Source organism: Coturnix japonica, chromosome 5, assembly GCF_054131305.1.
Source record: "Coturnix japonica strain WE chromosome 5, WE-NBRP24, whole genome shotgun sequence".
Taxonomy (NCBI): Eukaryota; Metazoa; Chordata; class Aves; order Galliformes; family Phasianidae; genus Coturnix; species Coturnix japonica.
The window spans coordinates 9,998,892-10,022,629 of record NC_140667.1 but is presented as its reverse complement, the minus strand read 5'-3'; the positions used below and the strand labels follow the sequence as shown (position 1 = coordinate 10,022,629).

The 23,738-nt window shown below is 37.5% G+C and overlaps 1 protein-coding gene across 3 annotated transcripts in view; it reads right to left on the bottom strand.

Moving 5' to 3' along the window:
• The window catches only part of CHID1 (chitinase domain containing 1), a 262,547-nt gene that overhangs the window by 221,296 nt on the left and 17,513 nt on the right, over window positions 1-23,738 (bottom strand). For all 3 annotated transcript variants that reach the window (XM_085548316.1, XM_015863751.3, XM_085548315.1), the window contains exons 9-10: window positions 2,858-2,959; window positions 1,096-1,251 (exon numbers count right to left, since the gene is read on the bottom strand). In XM_085548316.1, coding sequence (XP_085404442.1) covers window positions 1,096-1,251; window positions 2,858-2,959 — 258 coding nt within the window. The remainder of the gene's footprint in view (window positions 1-1,095; window positions 1,252-2,857; window positions 2,960-23,738) is intronic.

Here is a 23,738-nt window from a genome sequence, read left to right as displayed (position 1 = left end):
AAATGCTTTTTGTACACTTTCCACCGCAGACAATGGCTTTTCTCTCCTCATGCTGTAGTCATTTTCTATTACCAGAAATGCAGACAATTCCACAAAGCAAAAAGAATTGTGTCTACAAGATTATAGCAGAGCAAATGGCCACAATAAAGCATGAAGACGTTAGAGCCAAATTAAATGACAACAGAAATGTTTGTGTAACCAAAGGCATGAACATAAAAATGTCCTTAACTTATACAGTCTGTCCTTTAATATTTCAGTGCCAAACTTTTTTTTTTTTTTTAAACTATACAGGATTACACAGGTGTGAAGTACACAGTAATCCATGAGCAAAAATCAGAATAGTCACCTCATGTGTTTCAAGGCTTGGTTTTATTTTAGAAATTAATACCAAATTTCTGAAAAATCTGATTTATTTATTTATTTATTTTCCCTGCCAAATTCATACTGGTTTTATTGCTTTGTCTTCTGGCTTGATGCACTATACCCTTTCTGTGTTTCTGTGAAGCTGCTTACTATATCTGGCTAGTACCCAAAACTAAAACAACCATTGTCTTTGGCGAATCAATATAAAATTTCAGTCTGTCTTTCAAATACATCCCTTTATCCTCTTATGGATTTTTGTCTCCAGCTGAGGCTTACTCCAGCTTTCTCTACTTAAAAGAAATTTGGTGGCCTGTTGCTGTTTGACACTAGTATCGAATTTGTAAGTAATAGGTAACAACTTCAGGTAGCAAGAGTAAAAGAATCTGTAGGTCAACTAAATGAAACCTAAAGTGAAATAGAGCATAAAAAAGAAAATATAGCAAAACACTAACAGAAAGATGACAAACCACATCCACAACACAGGTAGAGGAAAATTACACAACTGTTTTTTCCTATCAGTATTTTAACAGAATACCAGTTCCATCTATCTGCACTTTCGTACAGGAAAACACTGATCTTACTCTGTAATCAGTGAACCACTTCTTCATACACAGAAATGGCAGAAGTGATAAAGCTATGTTATCAACACATATGCACTTTTAAACATAAACAATCACAAATTTCCAAGTTTGTGAGAATATCATATGTAAGTACTATCCAGAAAAGTCTTACCTGGTACCAAGGATTGGTTCCCCCATGGCTCCCAAAGCAGAATAGTCCATTCCATAGAAATTCAGCCCTAGAAGTATTTTATTTCTCCATTTTGAATCAGGATCCAGTACTTGAATACAGGCTCGTACCCAGGGCAGTGGGGAATTTGGACCAGGTCTGTTGAGTTAGTTTTAAAAAAAAAAAAAAAAAAAAAAAAAAAAGCTGTGAGAAGGTATATATTTGCCATCAATAGCCTTTTTTTTTTTTTTGGACTAGTGTAATTGTGAAGAGCAAACTATGGCACAGAAAAATCAGTGAAGGTTAATCTACAATCCTACAAAGATTCCATGCATGTTCCTAGATGGCTTGAACTACAGATGCACATAGGATGCTTGCCCCGCTTTACTTGGTTGTTCACTTCAGCAGTGAAGAGACATGAAACTTCTTAAAATGGCTTGTACATTGAAGTACAAAAAACCCAGCTCCAAGGCATATCTAAGTAGCTTAATGTAGCAGGGAAAATATTAAGATGAGACTGTGACATCTTGTTTTTTAACATATCATAAATCACGCTGAAGCTTCACCATACAGGAAAGATGGTAGCACACAGTATAGTGTGTATTTTTAAATGCATCCAGGGTTCTACATAGGTTTGACAACTCTGTATGAAAGTCCTTAGCATCTCATCTTCATAGAGATTAGATTTACAAAGAGGAAAACTACAATGGTTATCTCTATGCTGCATATTTCAGCAGAAGTGGATAACAAATAATGGTTTTAATTTCAAATATGTTCCTTTTCCCTAGGGTGCTAGGCTTGATGATCTAGAAAAAGGTCTGGGGAAAGTGATGAGAAAGAGATAGGTAAGCTTAATAGAACTTAGTTTCTTCAGAAATAAACCCATCTAAATACTATCTAAATGCTAGAATACTACAGGTGGTAGAGGTCTTAGTGATATAATAGATGCATTTTTATATCTGCCAGCTTACCACAAATGTTAACCATAGACAGCCATACTGAAGCAAGATAAATAGAATCACCCTGGGAGTCAATGTGAATGTCTTTATCTGCAACTTGGGCATGAAATGAACCACGCTTCTGGAGAATGATGATGTTAAAAGTCTGAGTTTAAGGACCTCTCAACTTGATTGCTGTTCCACTTCCAAAGACATAAAAATAGTAAGTTCCTGAAAATGAATATTCATGTAAAAGAGCAGAGTTTTGTGTTGCTTTTCAGTTAGATCAACAGGTTCATTGAGCTGCTGCACAACAGCTGTAGAAGTACAAAGGAGGGACTAGTGGAAGAATGTAAAAACATGTTTAACTATGATCACATCAGCAGTGCTGTCAAAACACATTCTGCTGCCTCATGAGGAAGCAGACAAGTGAGCTGTCAATTGCGCTTTAAAGCTATTCTATCCATAGTGCAAAGTACTGGATTATTCTGTACCATTGTGCAAAGCTGCGTCAAATAACTAAAAGTGAAAAATTCACCTGGAAACAAGTGTTACAGTACCAATAAGAGAATAATTATTTAGCTCAGGTGCAAAGCCTTCTAAATAGTGTGTGCCAAATCTTCACTGCAGCTAAACCCAAACTATTCGCTAGTTCAAAACTGACTGTTCTAATTACTAACCCAAAACTTCTGATCTGATACAGTTAATACACACTATCCGCTACGTGAAAATTTTAAAAATGACAAACCTTGCATTGTAGATTTCATAAGGGCATAAACAGGAATAAGTTAGTTCAGCGTTCTGTTCTTCTAATGTTAGAGTCTTACCGTTGTGGTGTTGAGTAGTCGTATGTCATGAGACTGAAGCTGTCTACTGCTGATGCCAACTGATCAAATTCTTTCTTTGTGAACATTCCTGGCTGGTTAGTCCTTTTAAAACAAATTTAAAAATAAATAAATAAATAAAAAATATTTTAGAAAAAAAGAACAAAAAAACAACCCACACACCAGAAAGAGAAATTATTTTCACAGCCTGCCTGACATCCCTGCCCACAGTGTCTGGGTAAGAACTAGGTGACCTTTATGATCCCTTCAAACCACAACCATTCTGTGATTGCCATCAGCCAAAAGAGCAGAGTTTTATGTTGCTTTTCAGTTAGAGGGTTCTGAGGCACAGGTAGAGAAGTTGCATGTTATTCTAAATAGCCTGGGAGAGCAGGGTTTGTAGGGGAACACTACGAAGAGAAAATAGTTTAACAGTTACAGACTCTTCTACAGGAATGCATGAGATAACACTTGAGAACAGAAGGGGAGATACTGAACATTTTGCAACTTCCCTGTGGCATAACTTTACCTAGAAATTAGGAGATGATCCCTATCTAGACAAACTACAGACTAAGACCGCTCACAGTCCAATTCAACTGTAAAATCTAAAAAGATGCTCAGTAACAGATGCATGTAATAAAATGGGGGGAAAAAAAAAAATCACTTGTTTTGACCCTTATCACTTTTGGATCACTGTCTAAATTCTTCATCCAATATTATGTGCTAAATGGATCACCAGAGCATAACCACATTCATTTATCAATTTAAAAGAACATTTTAGGAAAGTAGTTAATGGAGTACCAGTTATAAAGTGGGGGCAGAATAAATCATTTAACATATGTCATATTATAGGTGAGTAAAGCATGAATGATATTTGCAAGCCAGGTCAATGAATGAGACCAAATACACACTGGAATATGTAGCTCTAATTTGTACAAAGTATAGCGGTGCTCTAGCAGGCTCACGTTTTCAGAACCAGTCATATTCTTGTCACATTAAATAGAAATTCCAACCCTTTCTTTCTGAGGTTTTAACAAATTAAAAACAATGTTCACTTCTGGAACCCATTGGTAGGCCCTAATTTTTTGGATAGTTATCTGCTTGCTCTTTGCTGCAACTGCAAGCTACAGCTGTTTTCCAAAGTAAAGAAAATGAAGGACATTTTTGAAATAATGTCATGGCAACCTGGGTGCCTGCAGGCAAAGCAATTCCCTGATGCAAACCCCAACAAAACACACTTTCAGTAAATTGATTTTGATTACTCATGACAGGAAAAGCATAAAAAGTAATTATAATGTGCATTAGATATTATAGTGAGTTAGATTGCATTATAGATTAAGCTGGATAGTATTTTAATGAAACTTGGGTGTAGAGGGCAAGTAATATACCCACTTTTCATATGTATTGTCAAGGAATGTGGAAAAAAATGAGGTTAAAATAGATATAGTCATCATTTTCTGCAATGCAAGCTTGTAACCAAACTAGTTAAACTACAAAGAAAACCCCTTTAGGGAAAAAAAGGGCATAAATTTCCAACTTAGAATAAATCTGGCAGGAAGGAAGATGTTTTGCCCTTTCATGAATGCTGTTTAAAAAAGTACCTAAAAATAAAAACAACTATTTTTGTACAGCTATTATTCTTCTGATTTAAGGTTTTCCAAACACTAAATTAATCCATAACTTGAAGGCAGATATGTTCTTCTGAGTACATCACTGAGAAAACCAGCACAAAGAAAGTTATGAGACTGCACAAAAAATACAATGAGAGAAAAAGGTTTTCATGTAACCCAAATGTCTGTCATTCTCTTAAGCTCTAAATACCATTTCCAAAATTCTCAGTGAAGTGGCAGAGTCCGTCAGCACTTCCTTACAATATGTAAGACACATACTGAGGATACTTGGTTATTGTCAGATGACTAAAACCTTGGTGATTTTTTTCTGCTTATTATCCATGCAACACAAATGCAAAAGGACAGAAGGCACATACATGAGCACAACTGGCAAGAAATGCAGATGATTTACTGTATTGCAAAGTCTCTTTGCTTGGAAGTAACCCTGATCTCTGAAGTGCTTCATTTTCTTTATCTTTGAGTTCATGTGCAGATTGCAATGGATAAGACAGTGAATGTACAGGATAGTGAAGTTGTGCACTAAATAGAAATCTGCTGCATGAAAAAAAAAACCTGATCCTGCTGGTCTACAAATATACTGTAATTATGTAATGCATATTATAAATATGAAACAATCTGGATTCAAAAAGTAAATTTAAAGCAGAAAGGGGTATTCCTTATAATACCTTATACTAAACCCTCTTTATTGCTATTGTAAGATTGTGGTTTTCTGCCTCAATATCTTAGGCAAATTACATTTACTTTCCTTAACATTCTTCTCAGATACACTAGTGTTCTTACTTGATTCTTACATCAATTGTTCAACCCAGTTAACTAGGACACTTAATAACTGCTGACAATAAAACCCCAACTACTCAGGTTTGGAACTGTCCATCTAATCTAGACTAAATTTGCATGTACATGGACTACAGCAATCACTGTAAGAGGAGAAATTGACCGCAGAGATGACTTTTACTGCACACCAGTTACCGCAGTGAAATAACAACAGCAAGACCCAAGAGAAAACAGCAAAAGAAACCCTGTATTCCACTATGGAATATGCAATAAATCATTTTCTTCACCTGAGGTCTGGACATACTATCTATCATGACATTTGGGACAGAAACCCAGGTGCTGAATGAACCTGCCTATCTTGTCTATCATTTCCTAGGGAACCACTGCGTATGGAGAAAACAAGCGCTCTACTTTTTGAGCATAATGTTTAAAGAGACAGAAGCATTTTTAAGAGGTGACACAGTCCAGTTCTTGTTTGGACTACAACAGCTGCCCAAAACACATTAATAGCTCTGCTTTAAGGCAGGTCAGTTTCATTGAGAGGTGATACAGCTTCCACCGTGTGCTCCAAAGAAATTAATTTCCTTGGCTAAAATACTGATTTTTCTTTTCAAACTTTGTTTCTATAACCATTCTTCCCATTTTTAGCCAAGCCACTTTTCACTTGACTAAGAAGTTGTGGCAGATTCACACTGATGGCCAGCTGAGCTCCATCCCAATCACCCACTCCTCAAAATAAGACAAGGAGAAAATATGATCAGGGAGGCAGGGGGAAAGACTCATAAGCTGAGATAGGGACTACTTAATTAAAGAGGAAAAAAGAGAAATAAATAAAAAAATAAAAAACAAACAGTGAGAAAACAATTATTCTCTACTCGTTAGCAAGCAATGTTCAGCCTCAGTATGCATAGTGATTTTTTCAGGAGGACAGTCATTTTCAGAAGAAGAAAATCCCGTTTTCTTTCCCCTTTCCCAGGTTTTATTTCCTAGTGTGATGTCTTATGGCATGGAATTAGACTCCTGGTCAGACTGGGTCAGCTGCCCCAGCGATGTCTCCTCCCTATCTCTTGCCCATTCCCAGACTCCCAGCTCTTGCAGGTTTGGAGAGAATCTCAGTGCTGTTCCAGCACTGCTCAGCATGAGACAAAACTTCAGTGGGACAGCCAGAAACTGTTCTAGCTACAAATACAGAGCACAGCATTATATGGAGTGTTGTGGGGAAACCAAACTCCATCTCAGACAGACCCAGTACAGAAGCTCTTTTAAGATTCTCCATTTTCATTTGTAGGCTTCTGACACAAATTCCTGTTAGACAATACAGAAAGAGAGAAACAGCTATTCCCCTGAGATCGCAGCTCTTATTTGCATATATTCCCTTCAGTTTGTTAGCATCTCCTGATGGTTCACTGTTTTATGCATATAAAAAAAAATGACGATAGCAAAGTACATAAATGTCAGAGACTCAGATGAAATCTCATTTTTCTAGCCATTTCCCCATACACAGCTTAGAATTTCACTGTCCCTTTTGATTATGCTATCCTTTCAAACCTAAGTGCACAGTAGCTTGTATCATAGCTTAAGAATCTCTATGACCTGCACCTTGCAAATAGCATATGGTCATTTGTATTGAAAATCCCATTAGCATTTACTGATAAGTATTTCTATAGGGTTTTGACTTTGTCATCTTTCATATTGAGAGACTGGAAAAAAATATTTCAACCATGCAAGCCATTTCATTTACTTTCAAATGAATCTGCGTTCTCAATTACTTCTTGTCTCACTATGATTACTCTCAAAATGAAATAAGATAAGAAAAAAAAGGTCTTGTAACTGAATGCTATTCCCTGCAAGTTTGAACTGCATTCTTGTTTGGTTACCTCACCTTCTCCCACTCTTATAAGGGAGAGCTTTTCTTTATCCTCATGTCTCTGAATAGTCCTTCATAATGGAAAACTGATTGATTTTTCTGTTTCCTCTATACATTTATTTCAGAAGTCATCTGCTCAGTAATGACTTAATTCTCTTGTTGTGTGCAATTCTGTTTTCTCTGTAAACCAGCTGTTTGCAAATCTTCCCTTCTCTGCTCTTTCATCACCACAGATCTTATTAGTTTTCATAGCTCCTCACAGTTAGCTGCAGTGAAGTATAATGCTATTGCATTTTATGAACAGACCACTGAATTCAGTTAATGCATGATCACTGAATACAAATGCACTGGTTCTTCTGCATCCAGCCTGTTCTACAGTTAACATGAGATAGAGCTAAATCTCTACTCTGTGGAGCATGCAATTCTAGGCATTGATAATGAAGCAGTTAAATGAATAAACAAATTAAAATCCTTAACCATTTTTTTTCCCAGTAAAAATCCTCTTGGCAGTTCTGTTACTACTCTGTATCATTTTAACTCCACCAAAATCTTAGAAGGATGACAGCTCATTGAAGTAATTCTCTACCATAAAAACTTTAAAAAATAAAAAAAAAAAAAAAGATCCTGGTTTCTATGGACATTTTGCAACTAGATTCTCTGACGTCTTATAAATGTTCCACTACAATCAATGCCCTCTCACTGCTTGGTCTTGAGGAAATAGATGCCAATTCCATGAAGTGGCAGGGATGTGACTATAAAATTCTATCCTTATGTCCACTTTGTTTGAAACTGGTCAAATACTAAATAAGCTTCTGCAGAGGGATGAAGAACAGAACAGATAAAGCTTAGAGACACCTTGTTTTCTCTGAAATCAGGATAAAAATAGAACTAATCTGTGCCTGCAATAGTATTGGATGAAGCAGGCAAGTCAACAATGGGACCTTCATATGATACTCCTGTTCAGAGGCTTGAACAGTAATTATAGATCTAATCCTTGCTGTCAGAGAAGAACGTGACCATACTGAACGATTATCCAAAAAGACAGATTCTCAGACAGATGAAAACAGATTTAATACATAGTATGGTCTGAATTCCATGCAGCTGATAGGGGGCTTTAAAATGCACAGCATGATCTGACCTCTCTCCATCAGTGAGCACATCCTTGCAGGCAATGTATCGAGGCTGTTATACAGATGCACTTTGCTTGGTAAGCAAAATGCACATGATTAGTATTCAAATACGTACATTTGTATCACTGCATTCTTTTTCTACAGTTCCCTTCTGAGAGAACAAAAAGTTGGAAAAGCTGAAGAAATCTAAACAATAGTACACCCCAAATCTCAGTTATTCTTTACTTGAAGGCTTGAATCTCTCTCCTTTATTTTTGTTCTCATGGACAATCGTTATTTTGGATACATATCTGGGGGGAAGAGAGAAAGTTTAAAATGTATCTAACATCTGAAAGGTAATATTTGCAAGCTCCTCTGTAGGAAACCACTAAGAAGGAACACTAATAGCCAACATCTACTGCTTTTCATTTAATTTATTTAATATATGCATTATGATTATTATATACCTTGAGAACCTTTTGGTTTATGAATTCTCTTCCTCTGGATTTAAAATGCTCAACAGCTACCACAGGAAAATGGAGTGTTTCACTGTCTGCAGTACAGATCTAAACACAGAATTTATACTTTTATACCGGCTTTTAGGGTCTAATTTATTGACAACATATGGCTTTGTAAACTGGGAATATATTTTTATTAAGTGTGCAAACAGTAACAGTGAGTTTAGTAAATACAAACAAACAGGATTGCCAAACAAGCTGATAAAAAGCAAAAGCATGAGCATTGGTTTTATTTTTCATTTATGTTTATATTTTCTGGTTTGATTTCATGGAGATCAGTCATTTTACATTATCAGTTTTCAGTCACAAGGGACAAGGGAAGGAATTTGCTTTGCTGAATGAAAACTTATCATTTGTTATCACAAGCTTATCATTCTGGGACAGCATCACATAAGCACCATGTGCATTTTAAAACAAAATTACTGTCGGTTATAGCCTTCTTATTTAATGGATGCCATTACTGGCCCTACAGCTAACCTGGCTAAACAGTTAATTGGAGTCATGATGAGCACCAACATCACAGTAGGGATCGACATTTTGAGAAAGAGGATCCTCCATCTCTTAAAGTGACATTAATGAAATGAGATGACTTGGAGTTAAGATCAGAAAACATGAGATCCTCATACTATTTTGCATAGTTCTACATTTCTTCCTTGATTTCTATGCATTTGTAATATTTTGAGCCAATATTCCAATGACAAGCTATGTTATCTCTCTGTCTTCCTGGTACCTTTTGCAACTGAACTCCTGTTGCAGTTAATGTGTGTAGCTTTGCCCACTCATCTACTGAATTCACATTCCAGATTATAATTTAGCAGAGGTACAGAGTATCTGAGAATGCTACTCATGTTTCCACATAGCAATGAAGGAATGTGAAAAATCCGCTAAAACCAAAGACCAAACATTTAAACACTGTTTAAACAACTCACGCAAACACTAGAACATTTTATGGTAAATGTCAAAGAGCCTGTGCTGAAATTTTCAGACCAGGTTTTTGAAAAATATGAATGAATGGCTCACAATTCAGGCCAGAGGTTGTCCCTGCAGTAATGCATCAGCTTACTGATGCACAGAACAAACAGGCAAGCTATTGTCTTTCGAATACAGATCATCAGCTGTCAGACTTCCCTGTTCAGCATAAGGGCTGATTATCTCTGACAACAATCTCTGCTTGGAATAGGACAACAAATGACTATAAATTACAAAACAAGCAGACTTGAGGTAGACATTAGGGAGAATTTTCTAATGGAGCAGGTAGTCTGGGAGCATTATGCTAACACTTGTGCACTGATAGATTTTAAGAACTCATTCAATTAAATTCCCACCAGAAGTGACTTATAGTTTATTTTGCCTTAGAATAATGCACCTTCCAACACCATTACCTACTATCAATGTACACTAAATTCACAGAGAAAAATCTCCATCCCTTCTAATGTACTGCCTTCAGCTGCTGTACTAATTTCACAAAAGGAATTATAAAATTAAGATGCCTTCAGAAAGCATAAGGACTCTCTCAGTCAGTTGCTCACCAGAAAAAACATAACTTGAACAACAAAAATGAATCCATCCTAAAAACACAAGCATGACTTTTCCTGATTTTATTAGCATTCCCAAGTTTTTATTCTATTTTTCTCAATGGCAAGAATCTCTCTACTAAACTCTCAAATTAGATCAGGATAGGCAACTCAAATCAAAAAGAAATCTAGACAATTTGACAAGCAAGAAAACTGTTAACTGAGTGCCAGTTATTCATAATACAAAAGAGCCGGGAGTGGTCATTTCACAAAATAAGAGAGATCCACATCACTGGGGAACTGACTGACAAATAAAAACTTGCTGTATTTTGGTCAGGAAACAAAATAGGCTTTATGAACCAAATGGAGTTTTTGCAGAACACTGAGGGCTGGCACTCTTCCTTAATATGCATATCCCATCCCAGCTGTTGCCTTTGCAATACTTGCTCTCCAAATAGAGACAAACACGGGATCTGTTCTTGTCATGGAATAGCCCACTCAGTTTTCATGAAGCCAAACTAATTACCTGTGGCCCATCTGGTTTAAACCAGCAACAGAGCTCAAGGAGGAAAAATGTGCCAACAACTACTGGTCCTGAAAAGACAGCACAAAATCCCATCAGACACCCAGGGATAAATGAGCCTGAAAACTGCTGTCCTTTCTTTCCACTGACAGATTCTTTCAGCTAGGGCTGAGGCATGCTGGCAGGTCAGTCTGCACTGCTTACACTGTATTTTTCAGGTGACTTAAGTATTTGCATCTGGCATTTGTTATAAAATAAATCCCTCCATTTGACAAAATCAGATACATCTGAATATCAAAAAAGTAGTTTATTTCAGTAGTTGTCTCTGTATTTACTGTTTACATTAAAGCTATGTTATCTGTTCACCTTTACTATCATCCCTGTCACATTGCTTCAGCCTCTTTAGAGGAGTCGTTTATGCAAAAAAATGAACATTCACTGTGTCACCATTTGGTTCTCCTAATTTCCAAACTACTCTAGTAAGTTAAGTGCCAGGGCTGAATGCCCAGGCAAGGCATGCTCCAGTAGCAGAACATCATGCAAAACGAGCTTGTACCCTAGAGCATATGAACCTAATTTAAAAATTCTAACACACCAAATGTATGCTTAATTCCTCCTCACAAAAACTAAAATGCTCATCTCCATCACTTCTTTTTTTTTCTTTTTTTTTCTTTTGGAAAGTTTTCCAACATCCCTCTGAAATTTATGCAGTCATCGCTGGATGCAGCTGGCTCATATCTGGTAGCTACGAACACCAGACATGGTAAGGAATATATTCTTTTATACTCACCTCTCTTTGACCATCATTAGCTGACCTATGGATTATTTTAATGACTCTCTCTAGTGAGAATTCAAAAGCTGGTTGTCTCAACACTTGAAAATACTGTCAGTCTGCAGTTGCATTAATTTTATATAGTGAGGGGCAGTCTTTAAAAAGCCACTTACTTCTATGAGTTGATGTGTTCCTCTCAAGTCCTTTCTAGATCTACAAAAAATGCATCAAAACTTTCATAGCTGTAGTCGCAGCCATGCTGTACAGGAGCTGACGGCCCAACAAACAGTGCAAAAACAGAGAAGCTGTCAGCAAGGAAAACACAGATGTCCCTTAGAGCCATTAATAATCATCCAGATTTACTGCAGCTAACAGATCCTAATCTATTAAGAGATGTAACTGGCAGATCTTCAATTAAAGCCTCTGCACAGTAAAGAAACAAAACCCATGAGCCCAATGCCATGATATAAAGTATGACTCAGAAGTATTACTATCATTAGAAGAGATTATCAAACTTTTCCCAATAACAGTTACTCAGAAGTATTGAGCAGTCATTTCCTATCTAGTTTTCTGCTCTCCTCAATATAAACTCATATTTCAAGCTGTATCTTGTCATCCAAGACACACATACCTTAGAAGTTCTCTAATGTGCAATAAAAACTATTACACCAGTCATAGTGGTCTAGACAGCCCACTTAAGAATCATTTCTATGCCTTCTACACTGCTGAATTTTATGAACAGACCCGATTTCAAAATCTCCATACATAACTGTACCCTCCATATTCCTGACAGTGCTGTTTTCAAGATACTCACAGGAAGATTAAGAACTACAGGAAAGATGGAAGGCAGGGTGTTTATTATCTCCTAGACATAACAAGTAGGAGACTGTGCTTAGCTACAAAATAGTTTTCAGATTTTGCTTTTTGCATCTCATTTTTTGCACATTACTTGCCCAAATAAAGAGATGGTCTTCCAGCAACAAATTCCTTTAATAGCAAAACAAGCATGGAAGAGCATCGTTGGTGTATATAGTAGTAAATCATAAGTAACTATAAAATCAATTGTTGTATCTTATGTGGCTTCATGTGTCAAATTGGAAAGAAAAGCAAGGAAGAAAAGATGTAAAATGACCAGAAAAACACAGCAAGAGTATAATTGATTCCTAAAAGATTACATTATTATGTATTATTATGGCCAGGTTTGCCACAAACATTTTAGTTTGTCACAATGTTAATCGTAGGTACTGGTGAAAGCAGAATCCTATTTAATAAACTCTACTTCACAAAATTGTTTTTTTTTCCCTACAGTATGCTGTTAATTTACATAGCCAGTTTATTTAAAACTTCATCTAAAACAAGCAAGGGATTTTCTGCTGTTTTGTTCCCTGATATTGTTTACTTGTCAAAATTTAAAGGATCTCCATCCTGCCCACAAGTTAAGGCAAGGCAGTGAATCTTCAGCAGCTTCTAAACATGACAAATATTTAGCAAGAAAACACAAATTATTTAAAAGATTACCTATTACCTATAACACACATGCAAAAACACTGGTTGATTGTGGCATCTACTGAGCTGGGCAACTGCAATGCCAATAAGCAATTTTCCATCATAAACTCCTCCTGTTTTCCAGCAAAGTATTCCTGCATAAATTTGTAGCAAAGGAGAAAGGGAGTGTGGCAGCAGAAAGTAAAATAAAGGAACAAGTTCTCTGTCCTGCTGCCAACCATAGCCAAGATGAAGGACAACAAAAATTAGCAGATTCTCTCTGCTAACTGAAAAGCTCTGAAGAGCAGAAATGAAGATTGAATAGATTCTGCTGATTTTCATTGCATGACAGGTTTGGAAAGAAAGTGTTGAAGCTATTTAAGACAGTCACCTCTACAATGTTGTTTTGCAGACAGAATAAATTGAATAGCTAAAATCTGAATTTTAGAGAAGTGGAAGTTTAGAGGTGGAAAATACTGACACTGTTCTTAAAGGAGCTTTAACTAACAGGGAGAGAGATTGTAGATTTTTCTACTCTTACATATTCAAATGTGGACATCTAAAGTTAGGGATGCTTGCTTAATTTTGAATGAGGAGCACATATTATGTTCAAATATTTGAAGACAGATGAGTGGTTCAGGTTCCTGCAGCTTTCAAATGAAAGCAGCTGCACTACTGCTGTGCATCTCAGGAAGCCAATAAAGACAAATGCTTTGATATGGACTATTTGCCAAGACTTCAGCAGTATTAATACATTCTTTTCCAAGTCTAGAATGTAAAAAAAAGAAGAAAAAAAAAAAAAAAAAAGAAAGGCATCTTTAATTCCAGATTCAACTGCACATTTTTATTTTTTTTTTTACTCAGAATAAGATATAAGCAAGCATGTTGCATGGTGAAGAAGTATTTTGCAAACACTTTAGAACAGTAGAACAGCTATTAAAATAGAATTCTAGAACAGTAAATTGAAGAATCTGAATATGAGAACTTCTGTTTTGCAGGATATTTTGGCACAAATTGGAAATCCTTGTTTTCAGCCACCTCTGCTTCCAGCTGCTTAAACGATTTTCATCAATTTGGTTGTCTGGCTTTCTGCTAGAGTTCCGAGAACAAATGTTCATTGTTTTAGCAGTTACTTCCTGTACATATCTGAAGAGATTGCAGTAATTTTCGCATAACTAAGGTTGTAATCATTTGAACTTTAGCAACAATATTTTAAAAAGTAGTTCTCATCAAGATGACAGTCGTTGTCCCTCCCCCAAATTCACTGTAGACAGCTTAGACAGAGAACAATTCACACCATTATACAATGGTGGATGTTGGTACACAAAACTTACATGTCTAAGAGACAGCTCTGAATGCCACAACAAACAAAAACATGAAGAAATATCCACTTATTCTGACCAGTCAGAATGGTGCTCTAAAGGAATAAAATTGCTACATGAACATCTATATATGAACAGCAGAGAAAACGAATGAAACTTCCAAGTTTCTCTGGAAAGGTTCTGTCTTCACTTCCTGCTCCAACAGAAGAAGCATTTTTTAATCTGGATAATGTGATAATTTAATCTGGATAATGTGATAATTACTGCGGAAAGGTTCAGTATACTCTAACCTTTGCAACCCTTGTGCAATTCTGGAAGGATTTCAAACAAGTTTCCTTTGAAAAAAAAGACTAAGTACTAAAAAGAGAGTAAATAATTACTATCTTGGTATAGTTCTGCCTAAACAGCATGAAATATAATAGGAACCTGCAATAACTGCCTTCTCCCCAACACCCTAAGAATGAAGAATACTGTTACTGTTTCAGAGCCACCAGAGACAGCCTTTCTATGACAAAGAAAGAACAAGAAACAAACAAAGCTAAACCAGTGCAGAACTATTCCTGCTGACCCTTTTTGGGAATGTCAACAGACCTTGTTTCTGTAGCAATGAGTAATGCTATGTGCCATTTGAACATAAAATACATTATCTTTGATGCCTTAAATCAAAAGCACTTTAAGTCAGAAAGGAGGAAAATTGCTGAATCACAGTGAAGCACTGTCAAGGTTTATAATCTCTCTAGTGTAAGTACAGCTATGAAGTAATGGCTTTTGAGATACTTTCAGTTTTTCTAAAAGTCCCTCATCTCATAATGCATATATAAAACAAAAATATCCTCAGCAAGCAACCTCTTGTTCCTTTTAAAAAATGTAGTGTGAAGAACACTTAGCCTTGGCATAATCCACATCAGTTATCAAATTTTAAAACTTCAGACTGTTTGCAATGTTAAAAGTGCTTTGATTTCCAACTCTTTTTCATTAAAACAGATCGACCACAGCAAGGCACAGCAGTTAAAAATTATGGTTGGAACATAGCTGAGAATTGAATACAAGCAGGAACACACAGAGATTCTGTGTTTCACATATGCACATAGCAAATTGCTCAAAGAAGGAAGGAAACAGCCACATTATCTGCTAGAGCCTGTTCTATCATATGCATTTTGTGTTGATTTTAGATAAGTAATGAAATTCATGTCAGGCTCTAAATTTAACAGCATGACTATCTCCAGTGTTTTTGACATTGTTTTGGAACTGCTTTGTCTGGTATTTTGATCCAGGTTAAAGATTTTAACTGGGGATAAAAACATGTCTACAAAGTCTTAATCTAAGAACAGAATACCAAAGCCTTCAGCTCCCTTCATTCCTTTGCTGTTATCTGCCCCACCTACCTTTTTTAATCTTAACTAAAATTAAAACTTCAGATTTCTGGATTGCCTCAAACTTTAGTAGGAAGGCTTAACAATGAAAGTTTTCAAAAAGAACCTACTAACAAAGACTACGGTTAGCTTGAGTCTTAGGTGCATGGCCTGTGCAAGGAGCAACCCACAGATCAAGGGAAACAAGGGAAACAAGGGAAAGATGTACTTGTGAATGCTTCCTTTGTTCCTGGGACAGAGGAAGGAGGTTACAGGGTGTACTCTTTCCTTCTTCTCTCAGTGGCTCAACTTTTCTTCCTTATACTCTTCTGCAAAACAGGCACTTAGGGGCCATTTACTGTGTCACCCAAATAAATTAATAAAGGTGTTGCTCTTCCTTTCCTCCTTGCAGTCGTCCAAGCTCTCCTCAAATGAGACATTTTTTCTTTCTTTCCTCTAATCTCTCCCATTTTTCTATATCTTCCTATAAACATAGTACCCCAAACGGTTTTCCATGATATTTCCCAGCACTGGGAAGTGCAAAATTTACCTCTTGTCACCTTGACACCTCCCTGACAGTCATCTCAATATGAAAAGTAATTATCCCATATACCACATTCTGCAGGGACATTCTGCTCAATCACCTCTGATTTGTACTCGCAAGCATGGTATTAAGATACAGGTAAGAACAGAGTCTATTTTGTATGCTGTTATTTAATATTATCAAGCTGGACTTGATAGAAATACTGACGCATAAAGCCACCTTGTGTTACTTCAGGCTGCTTGAACAACTCAATCGATCTGTTCTTAAAATTGTATTCCATGTACTCTAAGCAGGACTGATACATTTGAATCTCCAAGCACAAAGTGGCAATCACTAGTTTAACACTCTGTAACACTAACTGTGAACTCTTAACAGTAATAAAGTGACCGGTGCAAAAACGCAGCTCTGTCCTACCCTGGGGACATGATGAAGCAAGTTCTTACTGTCTTAAACATGATCTTGAAAATAAAGTTGTCAGCGGTATGTCAAACAAATCAAGGGATTTCTTGCATTTACTTCAGATTTTACTCCTCACTTCAAGATTCTATACAGCTTAAAGAGAAGGAATGATCTGCTAGTCAAGGAGTAGCCTATGCGTTGCAACCTGAAGACAGCACTTGTAAAAGGATATCCATCACATAGGACATAAACTGCTTATCCTAAGTATCTATATGCAAGTAAAGAACACAGTCTTATTGTATTATGAAGTTTGTCATGCAGCCAGTATTATTTTTATTGGCACTTTGTTCACAGGCTTCTACTTCATCAGACAATAAAACTCCAAGGAAAGTCAACAATCTGTAGATATAGAGTTATTTCACACAGTTTTCAGAAGGAATAACAGCTTTTAATGACTTAACAGCCACAAAGCTGATCCTTAACACTGTTATGCTGTGTCTTATGTCTGTAATAAACCATACATGCTAGAAATGTGCTGGTTACATCTACTTTCATAATCCCTGTGAGGACAACATCCTGTGTGAGAATCTTCAGACCTTTTGCCTGATTTTACTCAGTGCAGCAACAAAAAAAAGGAGTGCTACTGAAGGGGCTGCTGAACCTGAACAAAGTATGCAACCATCCAGTCAGGTTAAATTCAGCTAATTGCAAAAGCAAAGGTTGTTATTCAAATTCAAAGTCTTTCTCTCTCTCTCTCTTTTTTTTTTTTTTCTTTTTTTTCTTTTTTTTCCTGTGAAAAAGCATCCCTAAAGTATTATAAATTGTAAAGTACAAAGAAGCAAAGAAAATAACTCAATCTCTTTCATTTACAGTCTTAAGAAGAAAGGTGCAACCAAATATCAAGTCTCATTCATATTTTCCTTGTAATGACACATGTAACTCCAGCTGATACTTATGTGCCTTTTTAAAACGCTGGTCCCTACCTGAAACAAAACAACTAAAGAACAACACCACAGCAAACAAACTACCCCAAAAAAAGAAAAATAGAGGCAGAAAAAGGAAGCATTAGTACCACTAGCAAACCAGAAACCACACTAAAATATAAAAAGCAGCTTTTTCCTGCCCAGCTACTATATTTGAAGAGGCTTGCAATATTATTTTCACTCAGAGGGTGTCGACACACTGGAACAGGTTGCCCAAGGAGGCTGTGGATGCCCCATCCCTGGAGGCATTCAAGGCCAAGCTGGATGTGGCTCTGGGCAGCCTGGTCTGGTGGCTGGTGACCCTGTACACAGCAAGGGGGTGGAAACTAGATGAGCATTGTGGCCCTTTTCAACCCAGGCCATTCTGTGATTCTGTGATTAGTAATAAGAGCCTATATAATATCATGTTTAGAATTTTTTAAGCCAGGAATTTTACTAAGGCCTGGATTAGTCAGCACAATTAAGAGTTACCCTTCATGACCAATTATTCAGTCATCAAGGGTAAAACGTATCTGCCCACACCCTGCTGTTTTAAATACAGTGCTCATATAGTTTCTACGTGCATCCACATCTATGTGTGCTAAAAGCAGTAACACTAAAGTTTTGAGACAATCTGTTGAAAGACAGGCTGGAAGTCTTCAGCCAACCATCTGCACAAGCAACAATTTACATAACACAGCAGCCCTAGCACCTTTTATCAGAGGCACACAACAAGACTCTCATCACAAGGGTAGCTGCAGCATAATACCCACACACACACACACGCTGTCCATCACAGGTTTGGCTCCTGCTTTCTCTTTTGCAAAAATGATGCACTTCCTGGGCATCCAGTGGATGGAAACGTGAACCCCCTGATTGTGTTTGCTGCTGAAGTAGCTCTGTGTGTGTTCTCTGTGACACCAAAGCTGGTTGGATTTCTGCATCCCCATCAGCCTCTACATGAATTCTCACTTCACTATTTACACTAGCTTAACTTTCTCTGGACAATGCTGTAAACAGATGCATTTTAAAATGACCTAAAGAGACAGATAAAATGTCAGCTCTTTTTCCCCCTCATGTGCAAGATTTCCTTTAGTTCAAAACAATTCAAAGGCAAACCAAAAGTCGAAGGCTTTATAGGATACTTTGTTATGCAAGCAAGCTTCAGCCAATTTATGTTGATGCAAAAACTGCATCCAAAAATTTAAACAGATGACCCAATATGTTTCCTTCCTGCACCATACAAGTGATCTCATACACAACAATGTATTTTCCAGACAGTTTTTCCTGAAGAAAACCACTATTTTTAGCTCTTAAAAGTGTGTCTTTTCAGATAGTGTTTGCTGTGAGTCTGCTTTGATCTTAATGCATATCAAAGGAGTATAAATTACAAATTCCTAAATAAACTGCTTACATTTAACTATGCACTCTCTTTAAATTTTAATCAGAGTAGAACACAAAAGAAATAGTATTTCAGCTCCTAGGATCCCAGCTTGGTTGGATATTCCACGTCTCCTTTATCAGCCCTTTGCCAGCTGCTCAACTCTGAGATATTATTTGATTCTCGATGGTACTTATTTCCATGCCTTTTGCTGTCTTTTTGGTTAACAGTCTACAGTGATTCCAACAAATAAAGGATATAGATGCATTAAAGGATGCTTCAACTCTGTGTAAGTATTAAAATTCAAATCAAGACACAAAATATAAGATATTCAATACACAATGGGAAGCACATTTCAGTAGAAGCCGCCTTATCCTGTGAATCAGGATTTCCAAGCACAGCTACTGTTTAAAAAGTAAAGTAAGGCAGAAAAAAAATATCAAGATCCTTCTTACATTTATCATCAGATGTGACATATTTATAAGGTTTAATGCAACCATGGATTGTGTGTATTTTAGGACATAGCTATAACTGATGGATGTACTTTTGACTTCCTGTCTCCCTAAGAAGCTGAAGTGTTTCTTCTAGTTAACACAGTACAAGGACAGGAATGGAAGACAAGGGTAGATGCCCTGAATAACAATATTAGTCTAACAGAACATGACTAGTTTATTCTCTCTTCAGCAGTCTGTGGAGACAGGACAAGGGGAAATGGCCATAAACTGGAACATAGGAAGTTCTGCATGAGTCTGCAAAGGAACTTCTTCATGGTAAGGGTAATAGAGTGCTGGCACAGGCTGCCCAGAGAGGTTGTGGATTCTCCTTCTCTGGAGATATCCAAGACCCACTTGGACACCTTCCTGTGCAACCTGCTGTGGGGGGCCTGCTTTGCAGGGGAGTTGGACTTGATGATCTCTGGAAATCTTCCAGCTCCTACAATTATGTGATTTTTCTGCATAAAGGTTTATTTATCCCAGAAACACTGGGAATACATAAAGAAGTAAACTGATTTGTTTAGAGGAATGAGAACTTTCAATCCTCTCATATAATCCACAGTTGTTAATTTTCAGCGCAGGGAAACAGAAATACTTTACTACCCCTTTACAGAACAAAGCCGTCTAGGAGCAGGAGTGTAATATATGTTCCAGGTCAAAAACTGCACCTTTGATAGACAGCTCTTCCCATCTCTAACAGGGCAGCCCTGAATCCCAATTCACAAAGGTTTTGGAACTGTGAACCCTCTACCCTGTCAATATTCAGCACAGCTGCAGGAGTGGCAATAGCAACAGGAGGTCCGAACCTCAGAGCAATGTTAGACTGCTAAGTAGCATGGAAAGATACAGTTACTGACAGAAAAGCTTGGCCAAAACAAAATATGAATGCTGAGAGCTCACAGCAGCTTCCACTCCAGTTTTATGATCTACAAAAGTTAGACTGTGACTGTATTTAAATAGAACAGACTTATGTCATTCTGGGTATGAGACTGAATCTGGTAATAGTAATAGGTGTTACAATGAGCGCTGATGTTCATGTTTGTGCTGTTTCCACATGCTCCCAAATGCCAAAAGGAGTGAATATATCTTATTGTTCACAGCAGTTACTTGAATTTTTACCTCTACATGCATTAGCATTTTAAATGCATTTCTCTGATCAAGTGATTGTTATTTCTCATTAATTTTTATTTAACCAAGGCAGGAGAATCTCCAAATATTTCAGTTATTACCCTTGAACATTCAAATGACACTGAGGTGTACCACCTGTAGCAGAAATGCTACATCACGGCTTGAAGCAGTGATTGAGCACCTGATGGGAAGGTGCTCAGCTGTATGTAATGCACCTGAGTGACTGGTAGGAGTGGAGCCAGGATCCACCCCTTTCCAGACCTCATTTATGGGCTGGCAGTGGAGGCAAGGAGCATTTTGATGGAGATCCTTGCCCACCTGGTGTCTTCTGAAGGTAAGCAGTTTCTTTCCTTTGTTTCTAGTGTCTATGGTTGTTGCATTTGAGTAAGTCCTTACTTGCTGTGGTAGTGTAGGGCCTTGCTGCTCTGTTGCTGTGCTTTTTGTTGTGCTACACCACCCCATAGTGTTCCAGAAAAATGGTTTGACAACATTGTGAAGGTTCTCATGATCAGGGATTTGTTTCTTCAGAATCTGGTTTCTGTGTCTGCATTTCTAAAGAAGCACTGAAGTTGTTATTGTGGTGTAATGATTCACTACAGAGCATATCACTCTTTGGTTTTACTGAGACCTGTGCTAGTGCTTCATAGTGTAATAACCAAAATTATTATTCAGTTGCTAGGAACTTCTCAATAGCAAAAATTTTTCACAGCAAAACTATGGATTATGAAGCAACCTGAATGACCTATCAATCTTTTCTTGAGAGAGAAAGCCCACCTTCCTGAGGATCACATTTTACTAGCCACACAAAAACTAAGATAGCAAGGAACAGCACAGCTGCCTGGAAGCTCTAATTAATTGCAATGTGTAATGCCTCATCCTGATCAAGAACTCCCTTTTCTAATATCCTCAACATATTATGTAAATGTTACTATTTCTACTGCTTCCTTGTTCTACTGTGCTATCTAGAAGAGGTTCCAAATTTACATTATTCAATAAAGAGAAAGGGTACCACATGCAGGGCTGTAGTTGTGTAAACGGTGAAGGGCCTGGAGCATCTCCCCTATAAGAAGAGACTAAGTGAACTGGGTCTGTTTAGCCTTGAGAAAAGAAGGCTGAGATAGGATTTAATCCAGGTTCATAAATACCTGAGGTGTGGAGGTCATAGTGGCAAGGCTGGTCTCTTTTCAGTAGTGCGTGGGGACAGTACTAGGGGTAATGGGATGAAACTTGAGCATAGAAAGTTCTGCACGAATGTGCAGAAGAGCTTCTTTACGGTGAGGGTGATGGAACAGGCTGCCCAGGGAGGTGGTAAAGTCTCCTTCTCTGGAGATATTCAAAACTTGCCTGGACGCATACCTGTGCAACGTGGTGTAGGGAATCTGCTTTGGCGGGGAGTTGGACTCGATGATCTCTAGAGGTCCCTTCCAACCTCTACAATTCTGTGATTCTGTGAATACTAATATAGCAAGAGTGCGGCTTTAGGACTTTTCTTGGCCTGAATTGAATCTAGTGTATGACAGGATTTCATGTATTACTGTGTACCAAACAACCTAAGGATTATAGGGCGTATATTCTGGAGCAGGGAAGCTGGAGAAAATACAGAGCACAGAAAGGAGTAGGGAACAAGCCATATTAAGTCCAAAGCAGGGAGAGGTAGTAAAATACTGTGTATGGGATCTGGTGCTTTTCAGAGACTTGAATCTACTCTCTTAATGCCATAGTACCCTAGAAATGAAGTGTTGTTCTAAAGACTGTCTCATGCAAGATAATATAAACACTAGTATTGAGGTAGTAACAGAGGACCTTAACTGACTGCTTTACCAGTTCACATGGAGTTAATCTTGTTTGCTTTTGCTATAGTCTTAACAGATCATTTATTCCTCTTTGCCCTTGAAAAACTGCTAGGTAGCAGTGTGTGGGATTTTACATTAAAAAATCAGCAACTTTATTTGAAAGGTATAAAACATTTGTACCATACAATAGTGGAAAAATATGTTAAAAAATTCTCAGACTCATACTTTGAGACAACCAACTCAATTATCTGCAATCAGATTTCATCTAGCTACTGAAGAATGAAATAATAAGTGGATATCACATTTGAGCTTACTTTCCTGTGTGGGTAGGAAACACGTATCCTATATACAGGAATTGGTTTAGAGGGGGTTACACCCCTAACCTACAGCTGAAACATCAGAGTTATGTGATGATGCGAACTGATCTCAGAACAATGTGGTACCTTTAGTCACTGACTATACACTGCCTAATTCTTTTCAGCAGGCAGCATTTAAGCTCTGCACAGATCCAGGTGGGTGGGCAGAAATGCTTAGTTTGCCCTCAGTGCTAGGGGTCCTCCCCACAGAACTCAATAAAACACCTTTAAAGAAAAGGCCAGCTGCAGAATACCCAAGGCATTTCCAAGCTTGTTCAGGCATTCCATTTTCTCAGCCCTTTTGGCAACTTGGAAGTAAATGCTCTGAAAGATTAAGACAGTCTACAAGAAGTTTAGATGCTTGTCCAACACCCCTCCCCCCCCCCCCCCCACAAACACACACACACAAAAAAAACACAACACTGTGCTGTCATAAAGCAGTATGACTCTGAGCCTGTTCATGAAATCACATGGTTCACAATATCAGAAATCAGACATTCCAATATTTTTCTTTTGTGGTCTCATAACTCACCTAAAATGGCCTAACAATGGCTCTCCATTAAAGACGAATTCATATTACTGGATTTTCATGTGCAGGTACAAGGTTGCTGGTTGGGGAAAAATCTCTCATTGCTGTCTATGCAAATATTATCAATCTCTCCCAGTTACCATTATCAGCAATAATTGCACAAACACAATGAGATAGTGTTCCAACAGAGACAGAAAACAACAGTGACATAGAACCAATGTATGTCTTATCTGACATCTATTCTACAGTTAGCAGAACCCCTTGCAGCACTCTGAACTACTCTCTGAAGGCTGTTCCATGTATGTGAGACTATATAACAGGTTATACTTTGTCACTGAAGTATATAACAAAACTCACCTTCAACAATGAAAAAGCCAGCCTTAAAAAACTAATAGGGATTTGGTGCTTCTTATTCTGAGTTGAGAGGACAA